The following is a 21606-nucleotide window of genomic DNA, read 5'->3' on the forward strand; positions in this document are numbered from 1 at the left end:
AGAAGGAAACAGACCTGATCCCCCCAGGCTTACTAGGGAAGCCAGACAAAGAATTGAGAAATTAAGCTTTCGTATCCTCATTTAACTGATGGATACCTGAGATTAAGTGACTTGCCTGCAATAACACCAAGAGTCTGGTGCAGAACCAGGAACTGAACCTAGCTCTCAGGAGCCCCAGTCCTGTGCCCGAACCACAAGCCCATACCATGTTGCCAGGCCTCCCACTCACTCGGACAAGCCCCCTTGCTTGTCTGTGCCTCCCTTCCCCGCCTTGTAGCAACAACGCCCTACCCCAGGCAGGCAGCAATGATCACTAACGTCCAGCATGTGCTTGGAGGTGCTTGGCTCGCAGGGCTGTATTCCTGGCAGCAGCTCACCTGTGCCCAGTGCAGCTATTTCCTCAGTAACAGCGATACACGGAATGTGGGCTGACTTTTATGAGGTGGGACATGCTTGATCCAGGAAAGGATCGTAAATCTACCACAGACAAGGGAAGGCTCCTCCTCATAGCGAGGCTACACTCTGTGGCACGGTGAAGATGGGTGGAGGGGGAGCTTCACTGGCTCCCCAGCCTTTTCCATGCGTCTCTACTCCAGCACACAGTGGCTGGAGCACTCTTTAGCCCTGTCAGAAACCCAGAGGCCTTGGGCAGATTGCTAATTGATTCATTGTAACGAGTTGCTCTCGAAGCTGCTAATTGAAGAGAGCAGAGAGCGTACTGCAGAGATCGCATTTCCATGAACGCAGTGCCAGCGTAATTTCTACATTGCAGCTGGACGTGTTGCCAGTTATCAGCCTCCCCTAATAACGAACAGAGAGACGGGAATAATTAATTAACTCACTGCACCTGAGCCAGGCGCGGACCAACCTTTCAGCAACTCTCAAGGAGTAACTGACGTGGGGTTCTTCTTCTGCTGCCATTTCCAGCGGCCTGCCTGGGGCCTTGTGACGCTCAGAGCAGCGTAGCTTCCAACACAGCATATTGTTTTCCTGGAAGCTTTTGAGGCTTCACCAGAACTGCTCCCTCCAGACAGCTAGAAACAGAAGACAAGGTGGAACGCTCAACTTGGCTAAAGCCTTTTTACTGCAGGTTTCGACTGACGGGTGCTTGTGGAGCGGCATCCTTGCTCCACCAAGGAACACGGCTGCTTGTAAGGAGATAAAGAATAACTGGAACAAGTGCAGCCCAAGCCTCTACTGGACCCTACACGGTCTTCAACCCAGCCTGCCCAGTCCACTTGAAAAACGCGTCTCTGAGTGATAACAGATTTGAGAAAGAGACCCTGATTGTCTGACACAGCCTCTCCTGAAGTGGGGAGACTATCGGTTTTGCCCAGAATAATGGGAATTCCTGCCCTCTGTTCTGTACGATTTTACAGCTGCCTTTGGGAGGTGGGGTTATAGCTGCACAGAGGACAAGGTCTCATTAACACATTGCTTACAATTAATGCTTTGCTGAGCTAGAACATTGAACTCCCACAGACAGCTGGGTAATAAGGAGGTGGAGAATCAAGTTGGTAACTGAAAATGTCCAAGTATTTTCTTGATCCACTCTTTCCATTCCTGCTCTAAGTTTTAAGAACAGATATGTTCCTGGTAGCATTTGCGTATTCTTTGTAGCATCTGCTTTCAAGTACCAAGCAATGCAGAAGGCTTGTACAGCAAAAAGACAGGAGCAGAGATCTAAGACTGATGTTACAGTGACAAAAGTTTCTTTTATTTTTTTCTTCCCTTTCAGGCAATCTCAATGACATGAGGGCTTTGACAGTTTGCACCCAGGAAAAAAGAGAAAAATGTCTTTTCCTGCTTATTGTCATTTTAGCCCTCTACTTCACTTTAGAGTAAACACTGATACAAAGACATACAAATAATGGTTCCAGTGGTTTCCATCAGGCACAGAGCGAGGGGAAATCTCACCAGCTCCATACCATGACTGGCATACAGGGCATCACTAGAAGTAGTTAACACATGCAGCCCACACTGGAATCAGAGTCACAGATCTTGAGGCCAGAAGGGACGACCAGATCATCCAGTATTACAGGACCCCAACACCACCCAGCACCGGCCCACTAAACCCAACAACCAAAATTAGACCAAAATATCACAGACCTCAGAAGAATAGGAGGGACCAACGTGCACTAGTGTCCAATGCCTGTGCAATGGCAAGGAATTTATTAGATCAAATGCACCCAGATAATTCTGGCAATTGACCCGCACCCCATACTGCAGAAGAAACTGAAACCCCTCCAAGCTCACTGCCAGTCTGACCTGGGTGGAAAATTCCTTCCCAGCCCCACATACGGTGGTCAGTTAGACTCTGAGCACATGAGCAAGAACCAGCCAGCCAGCACCTGAGAGAGAGAATTCTGTGTACCACCTCAGAGCACCGGCCCACCCCATCCAGTGTCCCATCTCCAGCTGTGGCCATCTGTGGTGCTTCAGAGGAAGGAGATAACAAAACAAAACCCCAGAATACAACGGGGGAGAATCCTTTCTTGACCCCTGCTGTACCAGTGTTCCTCAATCAAAGGTAGGATACAGACCTTAGGAGATGTCCCCTACCAGCAGTAGTACCAGACTGAGGGCAATATGTGACCCCTGGATGGTCCTCAGTGGGGTCAATGGGGTGGGAGTGGAACTATGGGGTTAGAGCTACAAGGGACTCAGTGTCATGGTATATCTATGGCAGATTGCCTTAATCCAGCCCTGGTACCGTGCTCTCCCCTTTGGATTGTGGAGATCATGCCCATCCCTCTATGCAAGGTCCTGTTAGAAGTGGCAAATGGCAACATAGTCCCCCCCCCCCCCCGCCCCAGTGTTACCAACTCTCATGATTTTATCCCAAGTCTCGAGATAGTTGGTATTTTTCTTAAAGCCCCACCTCCTGGACTCATGAATTTCTGCTTTCTTTTCTTTTCTTTTTTTTAAAGTAAGTTTCTAGCTCTTTTGGTTTTGGAGAAAACCTGGAGACTGTGAACCCCACCGCCCAAATGGTTTAACACCAGAAGGCAAATAAAAAGCACTCAAAATTTTGGCTTAAAAATCTCATGATTTTTTAGGGCCTGCCTCACCATTTTTCAACACTAGGGATTGGCAACAGTGCTGTAAGGGCCAGATTTTAGGCCCTCAGATGCCCCTTGTACCTGCCCTTTGCAGACACCAACACCTGCATGTAGTCAAAACTGAACACACCCTTTAAATAACCTCTCTCAGCAACAGAAGCTCTGTGCAACAGGCTGGTGAGCCACTGCAACAAACCAATTCTCCAGTGTTAATGCAACACCTCGACTTAGAGGAGATAAACCTGAAATTAGTGAGAGAAGCTCACCTTGCAAACTTCGTGTCCTCAGTTTCTGGGAGCCTAAAGCAACTCATTGAACTTCCATAGTGAGTGCGGTACATAACCCTGAGATATCCACACTGCCTGAGTAACAACACAGCACCCTGACCCTCTCCACTTTCAAAGTCCTGTCCCAGCATGTGGGCTCAGTGTAAAACCTAGGATGGATTCCCTGGGGCAGGCTTCTCTCTGGTTGTTCCAACGTCCTGGTCACGAGTTTGGGGGGGATGCCAGATTATCTGTGTATGTTGATTTTCCACTGGCAGGAAATGTGAGAATGGGGCAGATATTCCAGAAAAAGGTTTATAAAAAGTGGAATCACTTTTAACGTACAAATCCAGGGATGAATAGGTCCTGCAGGCTAGAAATTCAAAATCAGCAGGGAAATAGTTCAGTAAACAAATAGGTTCTATTCACGTTGAGTCTGAAACAGCAGGAAATGGTAACTAAGTATGGAGCTTTCATACCAACCTCAGCTATGGCCAGTTTGCCATTCCCTACTGCAGTCTCTCTGTGCTGTGCACACTTTCCTGCATTCTAGTACAGCCCATTCTCCCCTCTTCTGCTGCTTCTCCTGCTCCTTCAAGCCCATGGGAGACTCTCCCTTCTTTTTGCTTTCTCAGTGGGCTGCACATTCTCACCTTGAAGTGAGTGGAAATGTCAGCTGGAATGTGGGTTTGGGGGGAAAAAAAAAATCTTGATGCTTGTCCAAACCTACTCATGTTTATATTGGAGCCTGTGAGTGACATCAGAGCAGGGAAGAGTATAAACACCAGCAGGACCTTACTCCGAGACTTTTAAAACTGCAAACACATTGCTGCCTCCAAAGTGCCTGGGGACTGATGTGCTGAAGTGCCAGAGAGTAAGGCAGCATGAGAAGCCAACTGGAAAAGCAGCTTCTCTTCTTCTCTCTTCTCTGCGTCCTTTCCAAGGTAAGGAAGTGGGGGCTTTATTCTTAGTCAAGGAAGCTTTTGGTTCTTACTTACAGAGCAACCTGTAACCAATAGAAACTAGCTTTGTAACTGCAACAATTCAAAGATCTTACCAAGTTTATTAATATGCATGCTGCAGAATGTATCATATTCATGCAGCCCCTTGAAGGTAGAGGCAGGGAGTTCATGACTATCAGGAAAATGTTAAATTAAGTAGCAATGATTTAAAATTAATGAGCCACGTGTATCTCTAGTGCAATTCCACTAAAGGCAGAGGAATGACAACAAAGGTAAGTTTGGACCTATATGCATGACCCATCTCCATTATTAATTGTGTCCAAGGCTCCAGCATGCATACCTGCTACCTGCAGACAATTGTATGTAATGGTTTATAGACCTACTTCTCCAGATTCATTGTCCTGCACTGAAGCCTCTGGGGACACAGAGCCAAGTAACCCGCACTGCTTTTTCAGGATTACTCAGTCATTATCCAGTTTTCACTCCCAAGATGTAGTGAAGCACATGTACAGCTGATGCCTCCTACAGGATTTTGGTTGCTCTAAAACCAAATTTTTTCCTGAATCTGAAGTGCTGTGAGAAACAATTCCCTTTGCAAAGAGCAGGAAAATTTAAAACTTTTGAATTTTTCAGTTGCAAATTTCTTGAAATGCTGCTTGAATTCCTCAAGTTGGACACACCACAAGCATTGAGATCATTGCAATGTGATGCCTGTTTGAATTTTAACCCGCATACTTTTGGCCTTTAATCATTAGGACAAATTGTCATCTAAGGACAAGCTAACTACAAAGGAACAGAGGAAAACAGGATTAATGGAACCAGATCAGATCAATCATCTGGATAATCTTTCCCCAGTAGTGGCCTATAATAGATATTTCATAGGAAAATGAAAACCCATTATAAAGATACATCTGGACAAAGCTGTACATGAAGAAAAATTTCTTCCTGACCCTTGTAGCTCTCAACTTATTTCCTGAAGAATGATGATTGTTAGCTCTTGTTATTTCATCCTAGCCAGTGTAACTGTAGCTGTTGTACCTATTGTTATTCCTGTAAATCTCACTACGCTTTTTGTCTCAGTAAAAACATAATTAAATAACAGAAGTGTATTAAAGAGGGGATTGTGCTAGCTATCTTGGATACATTTGACTCTCGCGCCTGCCATTGAAGTTACTACAGGGAGATAAAGGGTCATCATGTGAGTGGCACTGCTGCTGATGAGGAAAATAAACAGCAGCACCAAGATCCAGTCTGTCCAGGTGTACGCTGCAGAATGGGAGGGTGTTGCCATGAGACATGCTGCTAATGAAAGAGGGAAAGGAAAATGGTAATTAATATGAACATTCCAGTGGAATCCACGGATTGCTCCCCTCGTTGTCAGTCACAGCAGAAAAGCCAAGGTCTGAATCAGCATGGAGACTAAACTCTGCTCTGGCTTCATTTAGTAGGCAGGAATGCATGACACATTGGTAGGGGCAGTGTGCGTTCTCAGGAAATTTACTCTGCTGCTGTTCATGTTGTACACAAGAGGGCTATCAATCCAGCATTTTTCACCAGCAATGAATTCACTTGAAAAATACAAATGAATAGCTCCTGATATTTTTTCTGTGATAACATATTAATGTTCACAGCCAGATTTGCAAACAGGGCCCTTCCTGTGTCTGCGAAATATATTTGCACACAGGTAATTGTGCATGCAGAATGGATAATCGATATTTATATCTATCTATCTACCTAAACTCCTGCAGGTCACTGCACTGCAAATCAGCTGACTGTCCATGCAAATAGGCATTTGTGCAAAAACTTTCCTAAGCAATTATCCATTCTATCTGAGCAGCTATATTTTCCAAGCACAACTAAGTTTCCATTGTTTGAAAATTTCAGCCAAGTGTGCCACTTGCACAACTGGCCAAATTGGTGCAGAGGCTGCAGCAGCTAGGGCTCAGAGCATCACTAAGGACACACTAGGGGCCAAAGCAAGAAGTAGTGACACTCATTTAGTTTCACTCATTTGATTAAGCAAGCCTAATTTTGGGTACCCATAGAAGATGGTAAGATGTCCTACTGGTCTGATACGATGTAATGCCTGCAGGGAAGCTGTTCCAATGTACTACTGTATGTCAATAACTCACATTTTAACCGCTCCACAACAGGACAGACCGGCACAGCTTATTAACAATGTAACACACTTAGGAGCTGTTGTCTAACACCTGCATCATTTTTTGCACAGCCACACTGTGTTGGTGTGTAGAGTTGTTGTTGGGCCAAGTCTTGAGGCTGTGACTCAGTTTCTATTCAGTCCTTACTGCCTGTTCTCAGGCTAAACTCCCATTAAAGTACCAAAATGGTAACAATACTTAATGCTTACCTAGTACTTTACATTTTCAAAGTACTGTGTAAAAAATAATTAACTCAAACCCCTGTTCCAGGGCAGGTCAGTATTATCTACCTCATTTTACCAATGGGGAAACTGAGGCACAAAGCTGTTATGTGACATTCCCAAGGCCTCACTGCAAAACATGGTCATTAAGGTAAGGGGGAAAGAGAGGGAGACTCAGGTACTGGAGGAAATAAAGAGACAATGCAGTAAGACCAATTCTCATTGGTTTGTTAAATCAAAACTGGACCAGTACATAGGATGCCCCCTGCTATTCATTCTGAGTAATTTCTAATCTGGGGCTTAATCCTGTGCAGTGCTGAGCATCCTCGAATCTCATTGGTTTCTGTGGGGGCTGAAGATGCTCAGAATCTTGTGGTATCAAGCCCTATAGGAACAGTTGTTTTCAGATCTATCTTGAAGTCTCTCTGTGGAATGCAGAGTCTCCTGAGTCATGCTGGGAATAAAACCCTGACCCCTATGAAACTAAACCCCTGGCAAGCCTGAGGTGAACTCAGTGGGATTCACTGTAAGGTTGCAGCATCAAGCTAAGGAAAAACCCTTTGTGAACACTTGTGGTTTTGCTTCCGCAGGTCTGTACTCAGCTCTGCCGGACACCATGTTATTGCCCCTGGATCCCGCCCCGCTGCCCTCCCGGCTCCCCTCTGGTTCTGGACGGATGCGGCTGCTGCAGGATATGCGCGCGACGGCTGGGAGAGCCCTGCAATCACCTCAATGTGTGTGATCGGAGCCAGGGCCTCATCTGTGATTACAGTGATGCCCGCCTGGAGAGAGGAGGAACCTGCAACTGTGAGCACATTCCTCTCACTCTTTTCATTAAAGCCTGGCTGACACCGGGGGAATGTCTCCCCCAAATCCCAGCCTGTTCAGCTAACCCCATCCTAAAACGGTTGGGAGCTGCAGCCAGACCAGGTAGCCTGACCCGCTGTCATGGGAGTGGTTAATAAAAAGTGGTTCTGGATGCCTGGTGTCTGCTCTGCGCTGTAGCTCAAACCAGTTTGCAAGATGGTTTTGCTGACCCGGTTTCAAAGCCAGTTAGAATTTTGAGGGAAATGTCCCCAATATCAACCAACCCACAGAGCTAGCAAAGGAAACAACTGTCCCAGGGTAGAGAGGGCTGAAATTTATCTGGAACATGCTTATATGGAACCCCAGATCCAACATTTAACCCCAAAACATGCCTGTTAAACAAAGGCTCTGACCTCAGCGCAGGGAACAGACACACTTTTATGCCACATCATCAACTTCTGTTCTATCTGGAGTTCTCACAGGAGCGTAAACAAACTCAACAAACACTCCTTGAGTTCCTGTCCTCCTCCGAGAGCTCAAGTAAGCTGACAGGGATGTGAGCTGAGCAAACATCAAACCTTCCCCACAAGAGCTAATGGGCAACGGAAACACTTCCTTTGGGGGGTTCCCAAGAAATGGCAGTTGCTGCTAGTTTGGAGGACTTACCTGTCTTTTTTAGGTATTTCTGGGATGCTCAATACCATAGTACCTAAGCTCCCATACCACTGGGCTTTGTGCTGTGCTAGGGGGCAGCTGGGCTGTCACAGTCCTAAAACTTTGCAGACATGAAGGACATTTGCAAAGTAAAGTGTCCATGGTTCTCTCGTAGGCTGATGAACCTCTTCTCTGAGCAATTTACAAGGAAGCAGGCAAGAAGGTTGGGAAGGAGGATGGGACCCCTTTGGAGGAGAAGCAATAGACTCTATTGAGAAGCTGTTCTCTCTCTCTCTTTCTGTCTGTCGCTCTCACACACACACACACAGACACACACTCTTCAATCACTCTCTCAGTGGCCTGACACTCTTCAGTCCAATTCAATCTTAGTTTATCCCTTCAGGACCCTCTCAGGCAAGAACACAGCTTCCTACGATCCCACACAGGGTACATCTCTGCCAGGGTACATTTCTCCTGCTGATGACACAGGCAATGAGAATAGGGTCCTGTCCTATACCTGCTCCCCTTCTATCTTCTCAAATGAGACCTTCAAAGCACATGGGCCATGGGACCATGTGGCTGCTGCTCCTCAAAAGTACTTTCCACCCAGGGGAAGTTGGCACAGCCAGCACCACTTTCAAGGCTTAGTTTACACTACACTACAGAGTTAGGTCAATGTAAGGCAGCTTATATCAACCTAACTCTGTGTCTACACTAAAATGTCTCTCCCACTGATGTAACTCGCCCACGACACCAACTCACTAACTCCGCCCCTGCAAGAGGAGTAGCACTTAGGTCAATGTAGTTAGGTTGACACGGTGTCAGTGTAACACTGTGTTCCTTCCATCAACTGTTGTGGCCTTCACAAGCCATCCCACAATTCCCCACACTGACAGTTAAATGGGCACAAACGCTCCTGGTGAGGGGACATACTGCCAACACAAGGAGTGAAGTGTGGACATGTAAAAGCGATTCAATTACTGCAGTTGGTTGCACATCAATGTAACTTAGGTTGACTTAATTTTGTACTGCAGACTTGCCCCAAGAGGAAGTCTTTGGGGTTCTGATTCCACCCAGAACAGGGAGGCAGCAGCCTGAGAGCTTTACATTCAGTGTGTCAATCATATTGTGAGTGACTCCCTCTCAAGAGAAACGCAGCAAAACTCCTGTTGTCTTGTTCCTTGCTCCAGTGAGGAATCCCCTACAAGAGCTTCTGCCTGTGGCCAGTGACGGTCCAGGTTCCAGGCTCAGCTGAGGAAATGGGCTGGATGCACACAGAATGAGCTCAGCCTCTGATGAGGGATCCTGGTGAGCGGCCCCAGTGGCTGGCTGCTACCACCTGGCAGCTGAGAATACTAAGAAGTCTGGACTTTGAGTGTCCCCGCAGAACGTGCTACACACTGATGGTTATTATTTATTTATTAGTTAGTGCTGGTCCAATGATTCATCGTGAATAAATTATCCGACGCATTTTGGCATTTGTCTCAGAATTAAGCACACATCATTGTTTTCATTCTCTCACCAGCTCTGCAGAGGGACAAATTATATTCTTTAAATAATTAATCCAAGAATTCTTTGCACTAAAAGGTTTATTTGAAAATAAATTACATCACTATTAGACCAGCTCTATTCTTATTTAATATTTATATCCGGTGCCACAAGCATGCATGGTGGTCAACAGAGAGAATTCAGCTACTTCTCTTTGTCCAGGCACTTACATTGTGATCACCACCCCCTGAGCCAGGAGAAAAACGCAATACCTGGCATGAGGAGCTCACCAGATAGACACTGTAGTTTATCACAGCCCCAGCAAAGCCAACCACCTGGCTAATCTGGTCGGTTACCTCCTTCACCTGGCCATTCTGGGCCAGATGCAAAGCCCTTTGGAGTTAATGGAAAGACACTCTGATTTCAGTGGGCTTTGGATCAGGCCCTAAGCTGAGCCCACAAATGACGGAGTCCCCTTTGTAATTATTGTATGTTTGCCCTCAGTGGAACCTGAGTCCTTCTCTCTGCGTTTGATTGGTTGCTTTGTTACTATTGGGTTACTCTGGATGTTGGTTGCAGTTGAGGAGGGAGACGACAGCTGCGAGGTGAATGGAAAGATCTATCAAGACGGTGAGGTGTTCCAGCCCAGCTGTAAAATCCAGTGCCGCTGCTCAGACGGAGGTTTTACCTGCGTTCCCCTCTGCAGCGAGGATGTCCGCCTGCCCACTCCGGACTGTCCCCATCCGAGGCGTGTGGCGGTCCCAGGGAAGTGCTGTCAGGAATGGATCTGTGAGAAGCAAAACAGTCACTTCCTTCAGGATGCCAAGCCAGGTAAAGTCCTGAGTGCCCTTATAGGTAAAGTAACATCCCTGGAAGGTACATTCACCATTGAAAGGGTTAAACCAAATGGAACCTGTTCTTGCAATTGGGTTCCTTACATTGTGTAACCTGCAACAGTGAGCAACTAAGCAACAGTACCTAAAAATGCCTTATCTTTGTTCGGGAGGGAGCCCTCTAAGGGTGGGATGACAGATCAGTCTACATCAGTGGTTCTCAAACTTTTGTACTGGTGACCCCTTTCACATAGCAAGTCTCTGAGTGCGACCCCCCCTAATAAATTAAAAACACTTTTTAATATATTTACCACCATTATAAATGCTGGAGGCAAAGCGGGGTTTGGGGTGGAGGCTGACAGCTCGCGACCTCTGAGATAATAACCTCACGACCCCCAGTTTGAGAACCCCTGGTCTACATGGCCCATTCACTCATCAACCTCGGACAGCAAAAGGAGAAACCCCACCCCCAACTCCTTTCACAGACTGCTGGTGCTCCTTGGTCACTACCAGCCTGGGCTGGATTCGTACCACTGACCCAGAGCAAAGTACATTTGTGTGTGGCTTAAAAGTCTCTTTCCATGTCCAGTGCTTAGGCCACCTGGGACAGCATCAGCAAGCTTTTCCTACCTCTGTGAAGAATGGAGCACAGCGTGGAGTGCCTGCTCTGCAACCTGTGGCATGGGGATTTCTACACGGGTGTCAAACCAGAATCGGTACTGCAGGCTCGAAACTCACCAACGTTTGTGCATGCTTAGACCCTGCCAGGCTCTCCCAGGAACATCTAATATAGTAAGTGCTGGGCTTCAGCCAGTAAAACACTGCTAGCAGGTCTGTAGTTGGCAACAGATTTTATAGAAAAAGGAAATCCCAACCACCACTCCGACGTAAGGACCACTGTAACCCTCTTAGCAGCCTGTGACCACACAAGCACCAGTCACCAGTTAGCTGTGTGCCAGGGTGAGGTTCTCAGAAAGGCTGTCTCCTTTTTGCAAGCACAAACTGCAGCTAGAAAATCCAAACCTGAAACTAAACTGAGTGGTGCAAACCTGAGTTTTTGCCCACTAACTATGTGACTCCAAGAGCAGTGAAGGGTCCAACATTACCCAGAGACTGCTAATGGAATTGGCAAAGCCTGGACATACCCTCTGACAGAAGGTGCATTCACAACTCCCCTGGTCCCCTGATGTTTTCTCCTTATTATCAGTGTCATCTACATCAAATCGGGACTGAGCTGAAGCCAGTTTGATCCCAGGAATAGAGCTTTTTATTAAGCTATGAACCCCTCAAAGAATGTCTGTGACATTCACTTGGAAGTTTGAAATGGCAAACTAATGTGCCATTGTGGGCCTTCCCTTCTTTATCGGCCACCTTTTAATACCTCCTGTGAGTAGCGTTAGCTGTCACCATCCTACAGGGTAAGTTATGCTCACACTAAGGACTGGCCTACCCAATGACTTTTGTACTGGTCTAACTAAGTCAGTTGGGGGTGTGATTATTCTTAAATCAATATACAGTATACTGCTGTTTATCCAAAATCATATTATCCAAACCTCTGCATTATCTGAATTCCTTCCTTGTCCCCCAGCATGACATACATCAGTGGCTCTCAACCTTTCCAGAGTACTGTACCCCTTTCAGGAGTCTGATTTGTCTCACGTATCCCCAAGTTTCACCTCATTTAAAAACTACTTGCTTACAAAATCAGACGTAAAAATACAAATGTGTCACAGCACACTATTACTAAAAAATTGCTCACTTTCTCATTTTTACCATATAATTATAAAATAAATCAGTTGCAATATAAATATTGTACTTACATTTCAGGGTATGGTATATAGAGCAGTATAAACAAGTCGTATGAAATTTTAGTTTGTTTGTACTTTGCTAGTGCTTTTTATGTATGTTGTAAAACTAGGCAAATATCTAGATGAGTTGATGTGCCCCCTGGAAGACCTCTGTGTACCCCCAGTGGTACACGTACCCCAGGTTGAGAACCACTGACATACATGACATACATGCCCTCTGCTTGGTGTGGAACCAGGAAGGGATTTGGATAATGCAGAGGTTTAGATAATACACCAGAGACCCCCTGGCCAGGACTGTGATGAGGAAGAGGAGGACAATCTTATTTAATCTTTTTATTACTGACATTGGCACAAAAAGTGGGAATGTGCTAATAAAGTTTGTGGATGACACAAAGCTGGGAGGTATTGCCAATACAGAGAAGAACCGGGATATCATACAAGAAGATCTGGATGACCTTGTAACTGGAGTAATAGTAATAGTATGAAATTTAATAGTGAAAAGTGCAAGGTCATACATTTAGGGATTAATAACAAGAATTTTTGTTATAAGTTGGGAACGCATCAGTTAGAAGTAACAGAGGAGGAGAAGGACCTTGGAGTATTGGTTGATCATAGGATGACTATGAGCCGCCAATGTGATATGGCTGTCAAAAAAGCTAATGCGGTCTTGAGATGCATCAGGCGAGGTATTTCCAGTCGAGATAAGGAGGTGTTAGTACCATTATACAAGGCACTGGTGAGACCTCACCTGGAACACTGTGTGCAGTTCTGATCTCCCATGTTTAAGAAGGATGAATTCAAACTGGAACAGGTACAGAGAAGGGCTACTAGGATGATCCGAGGAATGGAAAACCTGTCTTATGAAAGGAGACTCAAAGAGCTTGGCTTGTTTAGCCTAACCAAAAGAAGGTTGAGGGGAGATACGATTGCTCTCTAAAAATATATCAGAGGGATAAATACCAGGGAGGGAGAGGAATTATTTAAGTTCAGTACCAGTGTGGACACAAGAACAAATGGATATAAACTGGCCATCAGGAAGTTTAGACTTGAAATTAGACGAAGGTTTCTAACCATCAGAGGAGTGAAGTTCTGGAACTGCCTTCCAAGGGGAGCAGTGAGGGTAAAAGACATATCTGGCTTCAAGCCTAAGCTTGATAAGTTTATGGAGGGGATGTATGATGGGTAGCCTAATTTTGGCAATGAATTGATCTTTGACTATTAGCGGTAAATAAGCCAAATGGCCTGTGATGGATGTTGAATGGGGTGGGATCTGAGTTACTACAGAGAATTCTTTCCTGGGTGTCTGGTCGGTGAGTCTTGCCCACATGCTCAGGGTTTAGCTGATCGCCATATTTGGGGTCGGGAAGGAATTTTCCTCCACGGCAGATTGGCAGAGGCCTTGGGAGTTTTTCGCCTTCCTCTGCAGCGCGGGTCACTTGCTGGAGGATTCTTTGCACCTTGAAGTCTTTAAACTATGATTTGAGGACTTCAATAGCTCAGACATCGGTCAGGGGTTTGTTACAGGAGTGGGTGGGTGAGATCCTGTGGCCTGCGTTGTGCAGGAGGTCAGACTAGATGATCATAATGGTCCCTTTTGCCCTTAAACTCTATGATTTTATGATTCTATGTGGCACCAATCTTGCGCCTGCAAAATGAATTGCAGGCACAAGTCTGAGCATTTGCCCCTCTAACTACTTGATTTGTGTTTGCAACGCAATTGCAGACATAGAAGTGGGGGTGCAAATTCCTCCCATAAAGGGAGAAAGTCCTTTTGGAAATCTGGCCCACAGAATGTAAAGAGAAGTCAACAGGAGGTAGAGTTACACATCATTGTCTGTGTAAGGGCTTTTCTAAACACAAAAGTTGTACTGCATATAAATACATATTTGGTGGATACAGAAAGAGAAGGCAGGCAGAAGCCTGGAGAAAATGTTGGTCTATCTGCTTGTGTTAAATGGAGTTAGTTCTGGCACACATGTGGCGGGGATGGTGAAGCATGACTCTAGGCATAATTACTAAGCAGTATCAATGGGCCAGAGGGCAGATGCCATCCCAGACATCATCTGCCTTTGAAGAAAATAGTATTCCGACTCCCAGGATGATTGCAGGATAATAAACTCAGGTAATCTGTGATGTCCCTGAAGTTAAAGCACAGCAGTGACATCCGGTTAGAACGCCATGAGAGATTCCTCTCTCAGTGCACAGGTCATTCTCACTCAGGTTTGAGAGACATGTCACTGATAGAGACAGGAGAGAAACAATTCTAAGATGCTTTAGTCTCCGGGTTGTCTGTACACTGTCAGTGGGTAAGAGAAAAGTTACACTGTCTGCTGTGTCTTTCCAGAGGGCAAGAGGAGGTGGTTTGTAGCCCCGCCCACACAGTTCAGATTTTGGTGTCAAGACTTCATCTCAGACTGACCCAAGCCCAGGTTGCTACGGTTGCAGCAGAAATGGGTGTTCTACCCCCAATGAAGCTAGGGAAGAACTGACTGACTTCAGCTGCAAAGGAGGATGAAGAATCTGGAACAAGATCCCTGGCCTCTTGCTCGTGCCCATTATGGTTTCTCTTGACAATGTGGGGAAATCCTGCCAGGTGTATTTTAAACCGTGCAGTGGCAACGTAAGCTTATTGCCAGCTTGTGACCGCTGTTGTAGTCTGTCCCTTGGAAATGATGCTGTGTGGGTACAGTCACTCACGGGATCATGCATGATCCCCTCTGTGGGAGAGTAATTATAATGCCCCAGCAGGCCAGGCTGTCACTGCTTTTCCAAGTAGGTTTTTATCATTCAGAATTAAGCAATGGGGTTAGTCTGGAGTTAGCTTTGTATGTGGAGCCTGGAGCTGTCACTCTCAGGCAGGTTCTGGCTACCCGCACGAAGGGATCTCTTAGGAGTGCCGGGATCCCCCAGGAAATGCTCAAATGGAGCAGTCACTGCAGTAAGGGAGGCAAGGAGGGTACAGTAAGGCTGGATCTTCAGACACAAATGTGCTCGGCGTTCCGGGCTGGCTCCAAGGCTCACTGAAGTCGATGGACAGACTCCCATTGATGTCAGTGGGCTTTGGATCAGGCCCTGAGAGTGCTGAAGAGCGCAATTCCCTGTACATGGATTTAAAAGCATTATTAAAGGTTAGCAGATCTCTGCCTCTCCTCTGTCTGTATTAGGGTCCCGTATGGAACGCTCGGCTATCAGCATTGCCTATGGGAATGTCTGGCTCGGATTATCCCGATGCGTGCTCTAAAGCAGTGAATGCCTTCCCAAGCTCTGGGGCAGTACCCACAGCATCACTGGTGCTTCAGCGCATAAGCACCAACTCCATGGGTGCTCTGGGGCTGGAGCACCCAGGGGGAAAAATTGGTGGGTGTTCTGCACCCACCGACAGTCAAGCTCCCCACCCCGGCCCAGCTCACCTCATCTCTACCTCTGTCTCCTCCCCTGAGCGCGCCGGGTCCCCACTTCTCCTCCCAGTGCTTGCTGCCGCGAAACAGCTTGTTTCGCAGCATAACAAGCTCTAGGAGGGAGGGGGAGGAGCGGGAACGCGGTGCGCTCAGGGGAAGAGGTGGGCCTGGGACGGGGATTTGGGGAAGGGGTTGGAATAGGGACAGGGAGGGGTCGGAGTTGGGCTGGGGACTTTGGGGAAGGGGTTGGGATGGGGGTGGGACAGGGGTGGAGTCGGGGCAGGGGGGCGTCGAGTACCCACCAGCACCAGAGAAGTCGGCGCCTATGCTTCAGCGGCCTTTGCAATTGGTACTCTAGGATCCCCTCTCTATCTTGGGATGAGTCTCTTTGCTGGGCCTACCTTCCATTTGGTTGTGCGCCTTCCATAGAGCTTCGGCTGCTCACCACTGTGAGACAGGAGCATGAAGCAGGCCAAGCGCCACGGGGGTTAGAGTAGATACTGTCAAATGGAAGCAATCATTACCTGCTGGTAGAGTATGACTCAGAGTCCATTAACTTGGCACAGTTGCCCAGAAAAAGTTTGGGAACTTTTATATTGAAGTATGAATAAAAAACCAAAACGTTTAGAACAAGAAATAGGTATGGCCACCCCAAATCCTTCTACTTCTCCAGATGTAGCCTGCAAGGAGGGGAATGCTTCTTTCCAAGGTATGGGGATGATTTCTTGATATATTTCTTACTGGCCAGATTTTCAAAGGCCCAACATGCCTGCAGCCAACTCCTGATACACGTATACATTAGGGTTTGTGCACACACAAGTGAGGGGTGCATCAACAATGCTGCTCCTTCACCCAAATGTCACACATACTGCTCTGCTTTGTTTTAATTTGCCAGCTAATGCCAAGACATTGATTGTCTCAAACATTAGAAAAAACACTGTAGGGAACAATTCTGTACGGACCTTCAGGGAAAGGACTAGATGGCACCTAATACCATAAGTTCTTATCTCTGATTTGTACAGTTCTATGATTCACATACAATCAGCTCATTATATCCAGCTACTACCACAAATAAATAGCACATATTCAAATTGTCATCAGAACAGGAGTCTTCCTTATGATAGTTTTAATTCACCTTCCTTCTCTGAAAATACTTCCCTCTGAAAGTAACAATGAGGTTCCTATCCAGCAGAAAACATTCTCTTTAGCATCGCTGCATTCCGTCTACAATACCAGTGGCTTGGCATGTCTTTCAACCAGGCAAACAAGGAATTCACACACTGGTGATCCCATTCCGAAGCTCCGGACATGCCACCTAATATCCAAGCACAAAAACCTAAAGTCCATGGCCAAAAGAAAGGCAGCAAAACAGCAAACGAACCACAAAACTGGGAAAGGGCCATTTTCAAACACGGAGGGGCTGTTCCAGCAGGAGCAGCTGAGGAGAGTTATTCTGCAGGCATCCCGAGCTTTATTTTCTCAGAGTGATAATCTTTTAGGGTTATTCAAAACTGAAGTTTAAATGCCCTCTAATGGCCTTGATTTAAATCTGCAGAGGCAACACACTTCTCATCCCATGGACAAATGTGAATTGCAACTAGAACAGAGCTGTGTTTTAGACTATGAATCCAGGCAAGATCTGGCAATTTCAGTTTTGTTTTTGTGAATCTGAAAATAAAAGTGTGCTCACCTAGCTGCATAGATTGTATTAGTGCATCTCTTAAAGAGAGTGGGCTCTGTTCTGATCTCACACTAGTTTTACGCTGGTGAATCTTCACTAACATCAGTGGAGTTATACCTGATTTACACTAGTATAAATGAGATCAGAATCAGGCCCAAACAGCTTGGATATGTCTGCAGTTCAGGAAGCTTAAATTTCGATAAGAGAAACGCAGGCAAAATAAAAACATTTAAAATTTCATAAGATTTTGTCAGCTGTTTGCCGCCTCTCAATGTTTCTTAAACACTGTTAAATCTTTACATTGGTTTCTATTTTAATTTGCTATATTTCTGTATACATGCATCTGTACCAGCTGGGGTGTACATGGGGTGTACATGGATGAATAGTATTATTATTATTTGTATTACTGTGTCACTTAGGAGTCCCAGCCATGGATCAGACCCCACTGAGTTAGGCACTGGACAAACACAGAAAAAAAAGATGATGATGTGTGCATGTATCTGTATGTGTTGTACCTGTTGGACTGTGGCTATATCTTTAGGCAGGCACACATATGACTGAGTTGTGTGTATATGCATTAGTTTGTGCCTCTGTACATGAGGATGCGTACCACTTGGGCACGGGGGCGGAGGGGGGTGTAGATGATTTAAATTACAATATCATTTCACTCTCCCTCATTGTGTCAAGTTAACATTAATACACATTACTTTAACCACTCTTCATCTTCCTGAGAAATTACGGGCGGAATTCTCCATCCTTAACTCAGCACTTACTCAAGCTAAATCTCCACTGACTCCCTGACTACACGATCTGGACCAATATTTTTCCACATTTTGGGCTGTGTTCCCTAAATGTCATCATCAGAGTTGATCCCCCTCCCTACCACACACACACACACACACACACACACGTGAACACAGCACCAAAATACACACCTGGGAGTGCAGAAACAAAAGTCTTAACAACAGATGGTACTTGTCTCTCCTGCAGACAGTGCACAGCTGCCAAAGGTGAAACTGACCTGTGGTTGGCTGAGAAGTGTGCAATGCTCACTGAAAAATATGCATAACTCTAGTCATACTCTTTGTTAACCAGCAGAGTACAGTGCATTTCAAGCCATGGAGTAAATCTCTTTGGAATGCTTTCTTTAAACACATTATGTCTATATGAAATGTGGGTACTCTTTGTTCATTAAGGTGACCCCTTTTGATAAAATATGTTGACAATTTTGATCCATGTCCCTGTATATAGATAACTGGTGAAAAAAATGTCTTATGTTTTTCAGTCAGCTGTACAGAAAAATGGAGCATAGCTCAGGCTGCACATGCAATAAGAACTTATAATTAATTCTCTTTGGTACCTTTATTAAATACTTTTCAAATGTTGCTCAAATTCATCTCTTACACTGATAAAAAAATCCACGGCTCACAGTTTTTGAAAGGAAACCTGAAATTCTTATCTCAATTACTACTGACTCAATATACCTCTTTGCTATCCTTTATTTTTTCGGCAAGATGCCATTTCTCACTGATTAGCTAAGCAGGAAATATCTATATAATAAATGAATACATGCAAATGAACTGGAAAGATTGTTCTTTCCATAGAATGCAGTGTAACCAACTCTTGTAATTTAATTGTGAGGTTCACAATATTTGGTGTTTTTAAGAAGACCCCTTGCTCACTGCACACGTGATTAGGTGAGAACCTCAGGTCTCATTTTTTAAAGAAGAGTAAGTTTCTAGTCCTCATGGTTCTGGAGAAAAGCTTGAAAAGGTCACCCTTAATGCTCAAAGCCAGAAGGCAAATCAAAACTCTAATGTATTGTTTTTAAAAATTCCCTGATTTTTGTGCAAGTATCAGAATAGGGCCTGGCTTCTGATTTTTGAATGGTTGGGGTTGTTCACAGAATCCTAGAAGGGGGAAGACAAACCAAACTAACAAAAAGTCCCCTTTAAGAATGCATCCAAACCAACCCAGCTACCAGAGTGCCTAGTTCTTTTATTGTTTTGGGACTGAGGTAGGCTTTCTCCCTTTCCTTTGGGTGCTGGGTCAAAGAAGGAACCACTTAACCCTCTTCATAAGACCCTTAGCTCAGAGCCACCAAACTTACAGTCAGAGAAACAAAGCATCTAGGAGCCAGACTTATGATCTGACTGTCTACACCTGTAATAACAACCATACCCCCCCTCTCTCACTCAGCTTCCTTTTCCTGTTTATATAGCCCAGCCCCCAGGGTGTGGCAGGGTGCTCCTTGAGTGAACTCACGCTATGTTGGCTGTAAGTTTCAGACTGTTTCTTAAAGAGGTAGCACACCCTGCCACGGTTTGGCAGGACTGAGAATGGGCTGGCACTGACATGCTCATTACAGCTGAGTATTTGCAGTCACCTTCTTTAATACCTTGAGCTGGTAACTAAATGACCTTGAACCTATTACCTGAATAGTCTGGGATTGCACCAAATTTGCTAACATTAGTAATAAACATGTGGCACCTTAGAGACTAACCAATTTATTTGAGCATAAGCTTTCGTGAGCTACAGCTCACTTCATCGGATGCATACTGTGGAAACTGCAGAAGACATTATATACACAGAGACCATGAAACAATACCTCCTCCCACCCCACTCTCCTGCTGGTAATAGCTTATCTAAAGTGATCACTCTCCTTACAATGTGTATGATAATCAAGGTGGGCCATTTCCAGCACAAATCCAGGTTTTCTCAACCCCCCCCCCCCCAAAACACACACACACAAACTCACTCTCCTGCTGGTAATAGCTTATCCAAAGTGACCACTCTCCCTACAATGTGCATGATAATCAAGGTGGGCCATTTCCAGCACAAATCCAGGTTTTCTCACCCTCCCCCACCCCCATACACACACAAACTCACTCTCCTGCTGGTAATAGCTCATCCAAAGTGACCACTCTCCCTACAATGTGCATGATAATCAAGATGGGCTATTTCCAGCATAAATCCAAGTTTAACCAGAATGTCTGGGGGCGGGGGGGGGGTAGGAAAAAACAAGGGGAAATAGGCTACTTGCATAATGACTTAGCCACTCCCAGTCTCTATTTAAGCCTAAATTAATAGTATCCAATTTGCAAATGAATTCCAATTCAGCAGTTTCTCGCTGGAGTCTGGATTTGAAGTTTTTTTGTTGTAAGATAGCGACCTTCATGTCTGTAATCGCGTGACCAGAGAGATTGAAGTGTTCTCCGACTGGTTTATGAATGTTATAATTCTTGACATCTGATTTGTGTCCATTTATTCTTTTACGTAGAGACTGTCCAGTTTGACCAATGTACATGTCAGAGGGGCATTGCTGGCACATGATGGCATATATCACATTGGTGGATGTGCAGGTGAACGAGCCTCTGATAGTGTGGCTGATGTTATTAGGCCCTGTGATGGTGTCCCCTGAATAGATATGTGGGCACAGTTGGCAACGGGCTTTGTTGCAAGGATAGGTTCCTGGGTTAGTGGTTCTGTTGTGTGGTATGTGGTTGTTGGTGAGTATTTGCTTCAGGTTGGGGGGCTGTCTGTAGGCAAGGACTGGCCTGTCTCCCAAGATTTGTGAGAGTGTTGGGTCATCCTTCAGGATAGGTTGTAGATCCTTCATAATGCGTTGGAGGGGTTTTAGTTGGGGGCTGAAGGTGACGGCTAGTGGTGTTCTGTTATTTTCTTTGTTAGGCCTGTCCTGTAGTAGGTGACTTCTGGGAACTCTTCTGGCTCTACCAGTCTGCTTCTTCACTTCAGCAGGTGGGTATTGTAGTTGTAAGAATGCTTGATAGAGATCTTGTAGGTGTTTGTCTCTGTCTGAGGGGTTGGAGCAAATGCGGTTGTATCGCAGAGCTTGGCTGTAGACGATGGATCGTGTAGTGTGGTCAGGGTGAAAGGTGGAGGCATGTAGGTAGGAATATGGTCAGTAGGTTTCCGGTATAGGGTGGTGTTTATGTGACCATTGTTTATTAGCACTGTAGTGTTTAGGAAGTGGATCTCTTGTGTGGACTGGACCAGGCTGAGGTTGATGGTGGGATGGAAATTGTTGAAATCATGGTGGAATTCCTCAAGGGCTTCTTTTCCATGGGTCCAGATGATGAAGATGTCATCAATATAGCGCAAGTAGAGTAGGGGCGTTAGGGGACAAGAGTTGAGGAAGCGTTGTTCTAAATCAGCCATAAAAATGTTGGCATACTGTGGAGCCATGCGGGTACCCATAGCAGTGCCGCTGATCTGAAGGTATACATTGTCCCCAAATGTAAAATAG

The 21606-nt window shown here is 45.6% G+C and overlaps 1 protein-coding gene and 1 long non-coding RNA gene across 2 annotated transcripts; one reads left to right on the forward strand and one right to left on the reverse strand.

Annotated features, from left to right (window-relative positions):
- The first annotated feature begins 3957 nt into the window (after positions 1 to 3957).
- On the forward strand, positions 3958 to 16795 carry CCN5 (cellular communication network factor 5). The gene is made up of 5 exons (XM_027829528.3): positions 3958 to 4272; positions 7261 to 7477; positions 10199 to 10450; positions 11042 to 11244; positions 14605 to 16795. The coding sequence occupies exons 1-5, from the start codon at positions 4213 to 4215 to the stop codon at positions 14626 to 14628; spliced, it is 756 nt and encodes a 251-aa protein (XP_027685329.1). The 5' UTR covers positions 3958 to 4212; the 3' UTR covers positions 14629 to 16795.
- On the reverse strand, positions 10288 to 19526 carry LOC122462706. The gene is made up of 3 exons (XR_006285408.1): positions 19450 to 19526; positions 18275 to 18391; positions 10288 to 10406 (listed from the first exon to the last, which is right to left on the reverse strand). It is a non-coding gene; the product is annotated as an uncharacterized LOC122462706 (long non-coding RNA).
- Between the last annotated feature and the right edge of the window lie 2080 nt (positions 19527 to 21606).

Source organism: Chelonia mydas, chromosome 13, assembly GCF_015237465.2.
Source record: "Chelonia mydas isolate rCheMyd1 chromosome 13, rCheMyd1.pri.v2, whole genome shotgun sequence".
Classification (NCBI taxonomy): Eukaryota; Metazoa; Chordata; order Testudines; family Cheloniidae; genus Chelonia; species Chelonia mydas.